At 37.4% G+C, this 16952-nt stretch overlaps 1 protein-coding gene across 3 annotated transcripts in view; it reads right to left on the bottom strand.

The window, feature by feature from the left end:
• Positions 1 to 2444: 2444 nt before the first annotated feature.
• Positions 2445 to 16952, bottom strand: part of MDFIC (MyoD family inhibitor domain containing) — a 53234-nt gene continuing 38726 nt past the window's right edge. For all 3 annotated transcript variants that reach the window (XM_075059141.1, XM_075059142.1, XM_075059143.1), the window contains exon 5: positions 2445 to 6099. In XM_075059141.1, the coding sequence (XP_074915242.1) occupies positions 5852 to 6099 (248 nt within the window). In that variant the 3' untranslated portion in view covers positions 2445 to 5851. The remainder of the gene's footprint in view (positions 6100 to 16952) is intronic.

Genomic DNA, 16952 nt, shown 5'->3' with positions numbered 1-16952 from the left:
AGTGAACACAGAAAAGATGAAGAAATAACTTACAATGTAACAGAGACCTTGGTATTGTCCTAGACATCTATAATAAAAGCCCTTTCTCTTCTCTTTGAACAACAAAGATTTTAAAAAAAACACACTAAAACCAAACAAACCACCTTGTGATAAAGCTAAAGAAGCAAAGGCAGGTACTGTGGAAAAAGACTGTAATGTGAAACACACACAAGTTAAGAGTACAGCGTATTCACAGTGTGGTCACTTTGTGCAACCTGGAGATGAGACAAATTGCAGAAGCCTACACCACTGATTGAAGAGGAATTGTACAGTGCTTGGGCACCAATTACATACCCTACTGAGATGATATAAAGAGCCTCAATTATTGTGGAGTATTTTGCCCGTTAAAATAGCATATGCATATCAGAATAAAAATTAGTAAGATACTATTAACGTTATAAAAGGTATTATACAACCTTTCATCTACTATCCCATTTTTATGAGTATTGAATGGTAATGTACTAACAATTGCTATAATATACATACGTAACGGAGGCAAACAGGATTGTATGTAGTGTTTTACTAAATTAAGTTTTAAGTGAGGTGAACTCATATACTAAAAACCATATAGAGATTAAGATCACCTCATCAAACTCAATATCTGCCTGTTTTGCGTAATGGTAATTCAGAGAAACTTCTCTCTTTCCAACTATAGTAGAAATAGCCCATCATATCAAAGACTTCTGAAGAAGAGAAAGGCCTTCCTTTTATGTCACTAGCACCAAATCACTGGTAAACAGCATAAGCAAGTGCTTATGAGGAGGTTGAATTTTGTACAAGCAATCAATTTGACATTTGAGTATCCGGAGCACAGTGAACACGGGCATTATGGAAATGGGTGCAGAGTATTATTTTTATTGAACTTCTTTCAATATCCTGATGCTAAAATTCAGTTAAGGTCCCTCTGCTGTCTCTGGAAGTTACAAGAACTGGCAGAAGGGTTAAAAGGTAGGAAAAAAAGTAAGAGTAATGCCTGGAGGATTCTAGAGCTACTACAGTCACCATCAACGTTACCTGAAGTCTTCAAACACATGGCGTATGCACTCACATGTAGACAGAGAGAGGTACAGAGAGAAGATACCAGGGAGGTATTCCTCTAACCCTAAATTTAATTTGGGGGCCAAGAGTAAGACTTCAGATATATGATTCATTCTCTGATTCACTCTATGATGTACCTGTTGCCTTTCAGAAAGTTACAAGACAGCTGACATAAGGAGGTTTACTGTGAAAATACATCAACACAATTGGCATTGCTCTCCAAGAACATACATCAAATATTGCAATCATTGTGACAGTTTTTCTAAAAAAATGTGTGAAGAGCTCAGAAAAGCTTCTCCTTTAGAAGATTATAAAAAAAAATTATTTGCCAAACTCAACAAACAGTTATTAGCATGAGTACTATGGCTAAAATAGAGTCATTATTCAATCCAAAAGCTCCCAAATGTTCCTGATCCTTCTTCACTGAAGGCATTTTTTTCTAGAAATATTATGTATTATGGATACTGGCTAAAACACCTATAATAAGTCTCAAATGGTGCTCTTTGTCTATGCATTTATTAGTTCTCTTACACGAACAATTATTTTGGCACGCGGTCTCAATGGCAAGACTTCATGGCACACACTCAAGCACAACTTCTGCCAGTTTTAACATCTTACCTCTGTAATGCCCAGAAGGGAGACATGGCAGAATTTTTTTAGATCCTCTAAGGGCCCACGTATACACAGACATGGTAGAACATTCAATAAATTTAAAACAGACATAGAAAAATTAGTGCAAAAGACTGCAGACATGCAGTTTCTGCAGTTTTAAAGTAGCATAAGCGTGCTCACACTCAGCTTAAGCCAACATGAAAAAAAATCTTTCCTTCAATCACAGTTGAAACAGTCTACTCTATTTGTGTTTAAACTAACTGATTTTAAAAGCATACCTTACCTTAAAATAGTGGTACTGTGCGTAAGCCTTCGTTTCATAGGCCACATAGGCCATTCACCTTAATATGTCTACTGCAATACCATGAACCAACTACATTCTTATTCAGCTTGGTTTTAGTAAACTGAAGAGTATTGCTGCAGATGTATTAAAATAATCTTCATTTTGATCAAATTTAATCACTACTGGAATTTCACCTTATTAACACAATTTCACTAAGGAATGAATTTGCCCTCTTAATGACAAACTTTTTTACTGTTGGAGATTCATGCTAGCACAGCTTCTAGCACCTGTTCAGCTCCTGGTTTAGCTCCACCTGTAAAACAACTCATGTACACCGGCTCAGTCTCTGTGCAAATCACGCGAAGGCCAAAGCCTTCAGGAAGTGTTCTAACAGAAAAAAAAAATCACAAATAAGACATGAAATTATCATTCAGAAGAGTAACAGGGCAAGACAAGAAGAAGAAGATATCCCAAAGTTTCAAAATAAAGATCTTTATTTCAAAATAGTGTTTGAGAATAGCACATCCAGTTGATACAAAATACAAAAAGCAAGTTACCATTTTTTCAAATGGGCCAGTTTGCAGAACTATAAACTGAAACACTGTACAAGTTCACAAGAACTATTATAAAATAGACAGTTAAGTTCTGATGTTTTAATTTTATTTAAACTATATTTTCACATTTGACTCCTCCTAATTCTGCTTGTTTTAATTACACAAGGTGCTTACAAGATTGCCTATAGAGTGAGAATTACAAAACAGAATTTAACAATATAAATATAGAAAGGAATTCCTTAAACTACATACTAATATTCTCTGCTACAAGATACATTTTACAAAAGTGCTAATATCTCTATGACAAACAGTAGCAGGTTACATTTAAATGTCAAACAAATCACACAGTTTTTTATTTTTTTCAACTGTCTGTACTACTTTGATACTTCTAGTCACTATGAGGGTTAGTTAATAAACACTATTTTCACTTCCTAGTATTTCACAAACGAAGTGGGAAAAGAAATAATATATCTGCGTGTGTGTGTGTGTGTGTGTGTGTGTGTGTGTGTGTCTGAGAGAGTCTGTACACATATGCATATATGCATGAACATAATTCCTGTAATTATCATTTGTATTTTAACAGCACTGGAAGTAAATACTTAATAGTAAATACATTTCCCAGGTTTTCATAATTGCAGTAAATCAAAAAAACCCTCTGGGTTCCTGTAAGTAGAAACAAGGGTTTGTGCAGAGCAAACTGTATAAACATAAAAAATAAGATGAACTTTTACGCAGAAAAAGGACTCCCTAAATTGGTATCTTCTTTTTTAAAAAACTATCATCCTGCGGTAATTTTTACTAACATCCAGAATTCACTAAAAGCTTGATATGCAAATGTGCAGTTTTCCAAGCACAAAACTGGAACTGCTCTGGCAGGGCACGGACACAGGGGCAGGACAGGAGCCTGGAAGTCCTCTTCCCCATCCCCAAAAGCACAATCAGACAAGAAACAGCCACAATTCACCTCCCCGTGACCAGAAGGACACGAGGAAGGATAGTTCATGGTGCTGCCTAGCCCCACCACCACGGTGCCAACCACATACCTACGATGGGCAAAGCACTGTCTAGACTTTTTCCAAGGTGCCTCAAGTCCCAGTGCTCACTGTGATGCCCCCAATTTCCCCAGAGGCATTATGCCTTACAAAGGCAAAATGCCTCCAGGCACTGCCACTCAACCAAGGCACCTCTTCCCCCTTCCCAATGTGGTTCAGACTTTTAGGAGTCATAATTGAGCCCCATGGGCCTGATTCTGAGCTCAGGGAATTTATCAATTTAACTATATGATTCCTTATTAGCCTGCCTATTACCATAATATCTTTGTGCTCTCTAGCTGGAGCTAAACCAATGGAAAATACTGATGTTAATGGAAATGCACTTAGTTTATGCAATACAGATCCTAATCTGGTCCAATGTATGGGAAAAAACCCAAAGATATTAAGAATCAATTCTTGTAGTAACTATCAAAAAACAGGTAAGAAACCCTCTGAGTAAATCTGCATTACATCAGAATACACCACAATATTGCAGATGTTAAGGCAAAACGTAACACCTCCCAGCTCCCTAATATAGTTGAGGATTCGGCTATGTTTCCTTCAGTGATAACTTGCAGTAGTAGGCACTACTAGTCAGTGTTCACAGGGAGAAGCTTTGGTTAATACCAGACCACTTGTTGACTTAGCTTCACACTCCTGTGATCTTTAGCTTGTCACATTTGCATAAACTGAATTCACTACAGCGGAAAGAGACTTTTATGGTCAACTCACTCAACAGAAAAAAACTGGCTATCGATGACTCTTGTAACAAGGCCTTAATTTACGAGATCCAACAATCTACAAATGGGAAATCTGGAGGGTAGATAGGAAAGTTTAAGTATGTGAGATCAAGATGTGTAGGTGGTTTAGACAGAAAAGTTAATGAGCTACAGACATGGAGGGGAGAAACTAGCAGATGGTAAAGAAAATGGGTACCATTATTCCCTAAATCTGGGAATGCCATAAATGTCTTTATGTGTTGGACCAAATTCATTTCACAATTACAATGACAGAGACATATTTTTCAGAAAAACTTAATGGTATAACAGGGAAAAAGTTGCCCACCAGATCCTAACTGTATTTTTCAAACATTTGAAATCCCAATCCTTTTATTTGTAAAGGATATCATACATTTTTAAAATGTCTTTTTTTTTTTTACACAGTTATTTAAAAATAACACTTAAAACGGATCTGAGAATAAACATTTTTGCATTTGCTTTTTGCATTCAATGACAGAATTCCTTGATTAAGTCAGTTTTAATTTGGTCTTTATACCCCATTTAAGTTCTGCCATCCTCTGTGGATCTTTCTCACACAGTGAAGAAATAAATACCAAGTTATGTGACACTGGCTCTAAAGCCACAAACACTGAGAGGGCCACTTAATGTACAGATTTAGATTCTTGACTTAACTTGTAATAATTGCTGTTTCATAGCCAAATTTTGAAGATTTGTTAGTCTATTAGTCTGTTAGTCTAAGGATATATTTCATGTCTACACAGATTTCCAAAGTCTCTTTCTAAAAAGAAGCATTTCAAGTAATATTAGTACTGAAATAAAAATACAAGTTCTCTATTCTGTCTTGATTGATAACAATGAAATCTTGATACTCTAGTCCATGGCAAAACTTAAACTGAATTTAGTTTCCCAAACTTTCCCATAGTATCAATATTGACAATGGAAAATACCATGAATCTCTCTCAAACCAATGAGATATTCAAAACAAAAGAAATATTGCCAAGGTGACCACTGTAGTAAAACAGTGTAGTAAAATAGATTCCCGATGCTGACTTTTGAATTAAGTTTAAAATAATAGAACAAAGTTGCTTTCAACACAAAGAGATTGAAATAAAGGCATTTTGCTTTTCAGGATGCCTGTAAAGGCATGTTACGCATGGAAGCATTCGAGCATTTAAACATTAAAGTAGTTAAAGGCAAATACTTAAGGCTTTGCCCCATAGTCTCTTCTCTGACCAAAACCTGTCATTCAATTCAAATGGCAATTTTGCCCTCATACAGCCTGTGGTATCAGGCCTGTGATTCAGTTTCAATAAAGTCTTCCATTTGCAAAGCCAAAAGGAAGCTGGAATGTAGCTTGAGTTTCACATACAAAACTATACAATTTGTGTTAGAATACAGATTTGAGGATTGCTTTTTAAAAAAATATTTATATATAGGGAATTAACAGTGCAATACCAGTTGGTTGTGTGAAAATCTTACCTTGTCTTTCTTCAAATGTATTTAAAGAAAAGCTCTCCAGTTTCATAGCAAATAAAATAAAAAGGGATAAATATTTCATGATGGGAAGCAGATCCCACAGCATTCCATGCAGATCTCCAGGCAATCTGAAGATTCGCAACATGCGTCCATTATGCCACAGTCCATATCGCACGGGCAGTTACAGTCATCCCCCATCTCGTCCCCACAGCAACAGCAGCAGGCCTCCGATGTGCAGATGCCACAGGATGCTTGTCCCAGAACAATGTTACAGAGGGTGAGAAATTCACAGAACAAGCAAGCCAGGATACAGTGAACGCAGCAATCTTCATAGGTACCAGGTCAGTAGCATGTCATGTACAAACAAACAGAAGCAGCAAACAAACAAACAAACAAAGAGACAAAAGAAGAAATCATTAATAAGTTATTCTAAATACACCACACTGTCAGAAAAGTAGCTGAAAGACAATGATTCAGAATAGACATAATCTAATACCATACAGAACATGCTTCCCATCTTCAAGGTCACTTTTGCAGCCTAACTTGTCTCCAGTCCAGTATCGGTTTTGGTTTCCTTTCCCTGCTTCACTTCATGCAAATCCAAGTACTAAATATCTGCTTAGAACCATTTCTTCAGTCATTTATTATGTAAAATATCCATATCTATTCTCTTCAATCATAACTTCTTCCAGCAGGCTGGATTTAAAAAATCAGCTTATGAAGGAAACTACCTAAAACTATTTCCAGCCTCTCCCAGTGCATCTTGCCCTTCTGAATCTCTTTTGTTGGCTTGCTAGTTATTAAGAAAAATAAGGGAGTTGCCACAACATTTTTGCTTTCTTTATAGTTTTATGCACACCTTAAAACCAGCATAACAGCGTGTTATATGTATTTCTGTACTTTCAGCAATATATAAAATATTCAGTCAAACCCCAGATTTTTTCTATTGCCTTTCTACACAAATCTCTTGGCAATCATTTTAGTCTACCACTTTAATCTTCAATAGAGTTCATACCTACACCCAAACATCAATATTCATCTCTCATAAGTACTACTAAATTACATGAGATAATTGAGGTGTCCCACAAACTGTCTGCAAAAAATATGGCACTCAAAGAGTAATATACAGAATAGCTTCAATTAATACATCCATGAGACATGACAGGAAAACACAAAGACTGGAACTAAACATGCACCAGTGAAAAGGTGACTGCGAGTGAGGCATATACTCACCTGTTTTCACTCTGCTCCCATAGTAAGCACGTAACATGTGTAAAGCATATTTAATTTGTAAGAGGCAGTGAACAGTCATCCAGAAAGAAAATAAAAACTTAAAAATACAAGAAATGTTCACAATAGAGAATTCTTGTTCTTTCCTAGCCTCAGGTTTCATTCTTCTTTTTACTGCTTGCAACCTTTCAACTCCTTTAGCCACAGACAGTTGGAAGATTGGGAAAACGTTCTGGGGAAAATAACCTGCGCCATCTCATCCTTTCCCTGTCCCTACAGTCTATCACAGGTATCTGCTATGAGAAGCCGATAGGAAAGACAGGATATTGAGCTATATGGGCAATTGGACGTTATACTCTTACGGTTCACAAGCTGGAGACTGTTATCATAGGGGAAAGCTTGCTATTACTTGCAACAGTATTACAATTACCAAGCCCCCTAAACATATTTATAAATGTCAAAAATGATGCAGTAACCATAGCAAGTATCTTGACTGATTCAAAGTACCTCTAACATTGCAGAAACTTTGACTGCAGGATAGTGTAGCGATAACTTTACACAAGCAAGCACGAATACTTACAGCACTGCAGCAACAGAGGCTCAGACCTGCAAAACGTGTCCCAAGAAGCAACAAAACCATCTGAGCTTTCAGCCCGCTCTAAATACCACACTGCGGGGGATTGATTTCTCCTACTTTCTATACTACTTAGATCCAAACTTAGCTTGGGAATACCTGTACTGCAATGTGGTCACAGTCATAACATACATAATGAACACTTATGCCCAAAAGAAAAAATAGAAATATTGGGAAAAGCAAGAAGGACAAAATAAACAACCTCAAAACCTCCCTACTACTGTGCAGGAAAGCAAAATTGAGAGGAAACGGCAGGTCAGATTGAGCTGTTTTTAAAGAAAGTTGTTGCCTGGATTAAAAGGCTGCTTTTCCCAAAGAAATACTGTCGCTAAATAAATGACCTTCATAGAAAACCCAGAAGATACGTGAAATAAAGCTGGGGAGTATCAGTTCACTGAAGAGGACCAAAGCCAGACCGATAGCGATTAATTAGCTGGTTGTCATGGAGATGGTGTTAAATTTGTTCAGGTACAATCTCCTTTCAGATTTTCTTTTAATATGAAGGAAAAAGATAAAGAAGCCAAGAGTTCTATCTAAGAAACCTTCATATTTGGGCAACTGAGGGTTTTACTATTTCGCATCTTTAAAACACAGCTGAAAAAAGCTAATACCACAACAAATTTTGTTCTACAAATGTTTTTTTAAACAAAACACCATAATAAAACTTTATGTGTATCAGTAATTGAAAATAAAATGCTCAAACAAATCTTGCCTGCTTCATGCAGGGATATGTAAAACTGCAGGAAGACAAATAAACATTCACAGAAATTATAATATACATATTTATTGATAGGCAAGAGACAGAGTTCACAGGTTAAACAAAAGGGACTGCACTGAGACAGCACTTTCTGGACCCACAAAAGAACTTTTCCCTCCTAACCTAAAAAAACCCCACTAAATCAATACTTACAAGAAGAGGGTGTGTTGATTTAAATAAAGGTATTTCAAAGGAAAAAGCTATCAAAAATGGCCCAAGAGACAGAAAGAAATTTTGGCCATTAGTGCTATGATGGAAACTCTGTGGAGGGTCTTTCTTTCCATCTCTTCTTCACTGACTGAAATGCTGAAAGGATTTATTTACGTACTGTTTATTTTTATTTCCTTCTCCCTGGATGGCAAAACTAATTTTCCATTCAGAAAATCTTTATGTAACAATTTTGCTTAACCTACACAAACACATAACATAAAGTAGAGAAACCCTTTACTGCTCTCTTCATTCTTGCAATGATTCATTTGTACAATGAACATAAACTTTGATTCACATTTCAAGGACAAACCTGAAATAATCATGCTTTTATATTCTTCATGTTATTGACTTTTAATAGCTATCCGGATAGCAATTATTTAACACATGACAAAGCATGCTGTTACCCAGTCTTACGTAACTTGCTGAATTCAGAATCATGACTCTAAAGGTCTGTAGTATGTTTGCATAAAATGGGTGGAAGAAAAATTTCTTCCATGTAGGACTCCTACTTCTTAGCTTCTTATCTACAGATGTAATTATAAGGAAAAGGAAAAGATACAGTCATAGTGTTTTTTTGCAATAATAACAAATCTACATGCTACACAAAACTGACACATCCTTTTCTAGTACCATATTCCTACAGCAACCTGTCAGTTCCATACAAAAAAATTATACAGCTAAAAAACTCTTCCTTTGGTTGGTCTTGCCGGGTGCCATGATCAGCAGAATCCAGCCACAAAGAAGATGCTATGTAAAGCTCGCTCCAAAAGACATGACATTAGGTTTTTCGTTACCATGTTGGAGACCATAAAATATATTTCATTGCTTGCACAAGACCCTCTTAATAATTCTTTCCTGCTTCCAAGACCAAAGAGACTATTTTAAATTACAGATTATTTTAGATTTCAAAACTATTTCAGCACATTAAGAATAAAGACTATACTTAACTTCCACTCTTTGACCTTACCACATCAAAATCCTAATAGTTTTTGCAGATGAGTGAGTAGTGGAACACATTAATCCAACTGGAACTAAATTTATATATTTGGGAAGAATTTGAAGAAAAAAAAAAAGTAAATTTGATGATCTTAATGTCTGACAACATGTTTTCTGGAAACTTTGGATGTATTTTAGTCTTTTCTGATAGAGACATTATAGTAATATCAGTTATGACACTGTATTACTGTAAAAAGATGCTAGCTTAAAATAATCTATTTCTTTACGTTCTTTTTTTTGTTTTGTTTGAGAATTAGAGGCTTTCTCATTCTTCTTTTTCCACTAGATATACCAATGCAATTAAGAACTAGGGGCGTACCTTTATCAAGGACTGAACTCCATCTGCCTTGATGTTCATGATGCAGTGCTGTTGATAAACAGTTAACTCCCAAGTTTCTTGGGGTGTAAGTTTTCATTAAATACTTTCACAGAGAAAGAAGAAATTAGTCTATGTCTCATTACATAAGCCCACCATTAATGAAGATAAGCTTTTCCTTAGCACTTCCACACTACACCACACAAGTCTCAAATTTCCATTGCTTTTCAATTCTTCTATTACACTTTTCTCTAATTACACTATTCACTAATTAATGGAGAAATGCTGCACTACAGATCGGCACTACACAAAAGTGAGGATGTGGAGTGTCAAAGACTGTACAGAGGTATACTTTATACAAAAAAACCCACCCAAAACAGTACATCTCCTTAGTTCCTTTATCAAATGCATTTGATTTCATCAAAGCACAGTATCACATTTGTTGACTACGACTCAACGCTCCCAAGAGCTATGCTGAATGGCATAAATTATGATAGGCTTGGTCTGTAGGTGGTGATAGTATATTTTATTAGACCAATTCACAGCTGGGGAAAAAAAGATGAGCTTTCACACACTCCAGCTTATCTTCAATTATCCTTTCATTTTGCCTGGGATGAAAGTTAGACGTGAAGTTAAAAGGGTCATCCCATGCAGCACTTTTAAATTCCGATGTAAAGTAAAGCTGTTTCCTTAGTCCTTTGGCACGTCCCCAAAAGTTACAGATTTGTTAGGGAACTTCATCAAAACTGTTAAAACAATGCCAACACAAACAGAAACCCAACCAACTCGTCCAAGTTTCTTCTGCTTGTATCACACACACACGTCCAGCTACTTTGTGCTGATTTAACCAAAGAGTGTATACACTACATATAACATCTACTTTAACTGGCTTATAAATGTTACCACAGACAATATCCAGACAAGAAATAGCCTAAAATCCCTTAAAACTGTTTACACACTGTTATTCAAAGCCCCGAGGGCCCCACTCTATGCCTTATCCCAGTCGTAACAGCTATGCTCATTTAAGGAAAAGAAACAGTACCAACAATAAAACAATTTTTGTCCATGTCTAAACATTTGCATGTGCACACCACTTTTTATTTCTAAACTCTTTGCATACAGCTATCACCCCGATATCCAATTCCTTTGAAATACTGAAATATATATTTCTTTTATTTCAACTTCCCTTTTATCACCTCCTCTTCATTTTTACGAAAAGGTGCGGCTCTACTTAGAGAACTATCGACCATCGAAACTGTAGAAGGGACGCAGAAGTTAAACTGAACAATGTACAGAGAACCGCAGGTGCAGGCTGATCTGCGCTGCTTTTGTAATTTTTGACACTAACCTGTCACAAACCGACCCAATAAGCTTTCATACCAAGCAGGCAGGTCACATACGATAAAAGGTTTTCATGTCTGCAATGGTAAATAAGCTCACTTACAGGATGGTGACCCTGGTCAGCTCCTTACTAACTCTATATTCACCGAGCGCAGACAACTCGAAGCAAACCTCCAGGCGCTCTGCTGTCTCACAGCGAGAACCAGAAAGGGCAAAACCGCAATCAAAGTGGCAGCCGCGGTCCTCAGCGGGGGTTTACTGTGGTCCCCCGCCGAGCCCTGAACAGAAGAGCCCCAGCAGGGGCTACAGGCGTCCCGTGGAACCGGCAGCGCCGGCGGCGGAGACGGCCCACGGCCGCGGCACGGCCGGACGACGAGAAACTGCCCCAGCACCCGTTTCTTAAAAAGCGGGCGCTGCACGGAGCTGGGGAGCAAACTTCCCCAGCTGCAGCACGTGTGCCGCCGCACCACCGCGGCTACCCGTCATCCCCTTCCAGAAAACTCGCCGCAGCCGGCGAGACGCTCAAGGAAAAATAGGAAACGCAGAAGGAGCAAACGGACGCGTCGTGTGGGCGATAGTTATCTCTAGGTAACGGAGCTACATTTATTTAGACAGTTACGAGGCGCGGTATACATCGTATTTCAGCATTTTAAAATAGAAAACTGTCATCTCTATTGATCAAGAAAATGAAAATGTTGCCTGAACTGGCAAATTACACTGCAAAACACATGGAAACTGTCATCAAAGCTCATATTCTAAACTCTTGATACAGATATAACCTCAGGAGTAAAATGATCCGGTTCAAACGTACAGATACACTGAGAAACGTGCCAATTTCCAATATCTAAGCCTTCCTTAGAATACGAAGCTTTCATTGCCATTGCTCATCACTGCAAATACTGAGATTAGTTAGGTGTTAGCTAGACCATGACCTTATAAAATGGATACTGTGGGAACACCTTTTCAGGTTACAGGCCCCGTCTTCCACTGAGTCCTGTTACACAACATGTAAATCACCTCCCAAGACTTCTATGCAAACAAAAATATAGACCATGCTTAAAACACACCACTCTTCAAAATGCCTTCTTAAAAATCACAGGTTTGACCATACAATAATGTTATTTGCCCACTGCCTGATTGACAACTGTGTTCTGATACAATCTTGTCCAACAAAAAACCCCTCTGTTTAGCACTTCACGCTCAGATACAAATCCACTTTGAATCAACTTTTAAAAGATAACAATGGAAATTTGGGGCCAGGTAGAGAGATTTGCAGGATATTAACTAAGTAGCTGCCTAAATATGCTACTTAACGCTATGGGATGGATTTCAGAAATGTATGTATGTTGACAGGAGCGGGGGGGGGGGGGGGGGAACGGACAGGGAGAGAGACGGACAGGGCCAGCAGGTATTTCTGCAGTGTTAGGCTATTCATGGTATAATGCACATTCATACTGAATTTCAGTAAATATTACCAATCCAATGACATAACAGTATATAAAAGAAAACTTACTGCTGCTCTTGTGGCACTCAAGAGGAAAAAAAAATAAATTAAAAAATCATATTCAAAATCATATGCCCAAAAGGAAAGCTGACTGAAAACTATTTTGGTTATATAAATCAAAGTAAGATGCTCCCACTTCAAACAGAGGTCTGCTACCCTGCTAAGAGAACTACTCACTAATTCCCATGTATATGCACCTAGTGGTTCTTAAGACCCTGGCTTAACACAAAGGCTATTTGTCTTGAGTTAAGCCATCAATATCTTGGGATACTCTAATAAATTAAGGCAGTCAGCAGTGTGAGATAAACAGTGCCCACCACCCCCATGCTTGGATTCAACACCTACAACAGATGAAGTTGCATTATACTAAAAAGAAGGGGGAAAAAGTCTCATTCAAATGCACCCTGAAAAGTTGACTTTTAAACCTTGAATTTTAAAAAACCCCACAACCTACGTTGCCTGTCCTTCCACAGAGCCTCACCTCAAGCTGCAGTCTTTATCTACCTCACTCCTGCATCTAGCCTTATCACGCTTCGTAACACCTATCTTGAAAAAAATCCTTGGCAAGAAGATGCCTTCTAGTGCCTCTCCATTTTAGAGAGCCTGGGAAGGAATAAAGTGAAGATCTCACCATACATACAGGAGGCAGGCTCATGATCACCACAGTTTAACAAGCCACCGTTTCCAGATGAATACAGCAACTGTGTATGCTCTCAGCCTTTTGAGTATGTGAAGTACCACCCTAAACTCAAATTATCAGAAGTTACTGGAGTTGTGGGAACTACCCTGACAAACATAGTAACTTGTGAGGCCACAGCAACTTGACCAGAAGCAAGAGCTCCATTTCAAAACTGAATTAAAAGCTGTATTTCCTCTCTCCATCATAAACTTTTTATAAATGACTGCTTTGATTAAAAAAAAAAGCAAAACATCAAGCTTCATAAGGTTTTGGTAGGAAAACTTGGTTTGCTTTTCAGGAAATAATTAGTGCCTAGTTCATTTTGCCCCATCTGCCCTCTTAATTAAATTCCTCTTCCATCCCCCCCACTGCCCAGTTTTTTCCTCCCTTTCCTCCTTCGACTCTGCATATGTCAGTATTACTTACCTTCCATTACTCTGATATACATATGTACATATTCAGTTACCCATTTTTCTTCGTTTCCTAACATCTAGATTTCTGTTCAGCTGCCTCATTGCTGTCTGCTTTAGACCTCCTCCCCTCTTTAAGTTGCTTTGGACAGGTACCACTGCTTCCAAACACAGCAGCTAGACTGCCACCTTTTTACTTATGTACAATTGCTTTTTCAGGTTTCCAAGGTGTTTCTCTGCACTACACTTAACAGGTGCAAGAGAATGACAATTCTCTTTGCTAATGGTCTACCAACCAGAGTTTTGGAAGAACTGTGACACCTCTTGACATCAATAATTTAAAATATTATTAAAATTTCTTTGAATAAAAAAAAGTCCTTTATTCCCAATATGCACTGAAACCTATCCAGTCCCTTTGAAAAATCTTTAGAACCGAAACAGTGTTTAAAAACTGCTTTTTAAGAGAGACACTCCTACTATTTCATAATTCCTTTGTTTTTTGTAGTGTAAGTTACGGAGCTGAGTAAGATTTCTTCAGGGACACTATGGATTAATAATAGATGCAGAAGAAGAGCAGAGCTGGTGAGTGCACTCACACCCTCCTAAGCCTCACTGGATGTGAAAGTGTTTCTAAACAGCATATTCTGGAATGCTGACACGACTCCATACACTACAGGCTCATTTGAAAAGGCAGTTTTTAAAGCTTTTATACTACTGCTACCAAAATGTCTGTTACATTTGAAGCACTTCCAATGCAATTTCAGTTCCAGAAGCTCACAAGTGTAATCTACAGCACAAGTGGAGTTTTCAGCTGGAACAATTAATAAAAGAGCTGTGAACTATGGTAGGGGTGATTTTGGCGGGGTGGGGGACTGGGGGGCTTTATAGCTTGTGTTAGGGCTGTCTAGTACTTTGGAGACCAGCAGGAGCAGTACTGACCTTCATGGGACGATGTGCTATCCTGGGTAAAATAATACTGTCCTTCATTTAGCTTTCTGGTATATATACTGAAGTCTGCAGTATATGAAGCAGCACGCTGCATTTGCTAACCATTTAAATAAGCATGAGCCTAAATACGCTCCTGCGCAGGATGGGTGGCAATCCTGGATGTTTCTTGATTCTACCCTGCTTCAAGCACTACCAGGTGTTCTGTTCTGTCAATAGGTAAGATGTTCTAGAGCAAAATAACTACCAGACCTGGACTTATTTTATGTTACAAATAGGTGTGGTGCTCCAGAAATACTCACATCTTGCCTTTTAAGAAGAAACAAGAAGAATGCAGCTTTTGGGAGGAAATAAAAAAAAGTGAAAAATATTTTCTCTTTTCTATAGTCTAAACTCAGCTTGATGACCAGAATTTTCACTTTTCTTCCTTCTGAGGACATAATCTATTTCTTTTCTCTGGCCACTTTGCTTCACTTAAAACCAGTTATTCTCCTGGCAATAAAGCAGAGCACTCATGGTAGAAGACAAGGCAGATGAACTAAAAATACATGGCATGTTTTTTCAGGTTAAAAAAAAAAAAAAAAGCTATTAACTAGATTATAAAATCCACGGTTGTACATACGGAATAGCAAAATTAAAGCGAACTGGAATATCTGAAAGCATGCATGTTTACCTGTATTTCTTTCTACTAAAATTACCTGGACACTATAGTAAATCGAAGTACCTGATTTAATTCAGGTGATTGATTATTCAATACTCACAGCACAAAAATTAATATAATTTGTCTCTTTCTGCATAAGGTTACATAAGAAACTGCATAAAAGTTACATTATTACACTGTATTGATGTGCATAGACACAAACGCGCACCTTCAAGTAAACTCAAACCCAGCAGCTCTTCAGCAGTAACCTTCTGAGGTTAACATGGTACATGTTAGAGCAAAGCCAAGTAGTTAAGCAACGTTGCAAATAATTTCCAATAGTTTCCTATTTTTTCCATCTTCCTGTAAACCTTTTCAATAGGTTCTACAGAAATATCATTGGATCAGAAGAGACAACTGCTCACAAAAATGCCTCTTTGCCCACTAAAGGATGATTCATAATACAAAGAAGCTGCAGAAGTTAGGTTCAAATTAGTTTGTGTATACCATTTTGAAAGAGTATCTATGCAATCCTCAGTCACAGGGCTTACTAGTGTACTCTTCTGACTTTGTATAGTTAGACGAATTCATCAAGTATATATATTGCTGGTTTAAATGCAGTTAAACTCGTTTGAACAAATAATGTGGCTAATTACATCAAGTTTTTACTGTGTAGCCTTCTGGAAGTAGCCATAAGGGGTTAACATTTGTTAAATTAATAAACACAATTATTTTTAAGTTACGGATAAATAATTGTTTCCTTAAATAGTGATCTCTTCTTTGTGTTATTTTAGATATTTCAACTGACCATTGCCAGAGTCTCTGTGCATCTTATCAAAAACCTGAGGGATGACAGAACAGATTAAGCACATATTGAGACTTCCTGCAAGGTAACAACTTGATAAGAATTTTACTTATAGCCTATAGTTCCCCTACGCAGCCCCAGTGGGTAAGTTACTGAAAAAACTATCAGAAGGCCTGTACATGTGTGCATGCGATGTGTAGACACAAATATAAAATATGTCTACCAGAGAACTGTAAAGCAAAATAATATTAAAAAACAGAAAATTATTTTATAAAACAAATGTTCCCTTATAGCCATTATCACAATACCCTAGATATACTTTAATCATTGCACAATAAAACTTGTGCTTCACTCAGATTGGTTAACAGAAAACTTGGAGCAGCAGACATTAGCAGTGCAGGTCGAGGTATTCAGAGCATATGTCCAAGTTCCCACATTCAAAATGCAAACATCATAACGTTAGATGCATAACGTTGAATATATTCAATTATTTTAGCTATTACATGACTCAGGAAACTACATATGACAGTAAGGATTACCCTGTATTTCTGTACTTTGAAAGTAAGTAAAATAGACAGAGTGACAACACAGTGTAATTATCTATATTCTAATCAGATATGCCTTTAAAAATATCAACATTTCTGACTGCATATACAAAATCGAATATCGGCAGTTTCAGGCAACTAACACAATCACGTGCTGGATATTAAAA

The sequence above is a fragment of the Buteo buteo genome, chromosome 28 (assembly GCF_964188355.1).
Source record: "Buteo buteo chromosome 28, bButBut1.hap1.1, whole genome shotgun sequence".
NCBI lineage: Eukaryota > Metazoa > Chordata > Aves > Accipitriformes > Accipitridae > Buteo > Buteo buteo.
This window is presented reverse-complemented; position numbering and strand designations above follow the sequence as displayed.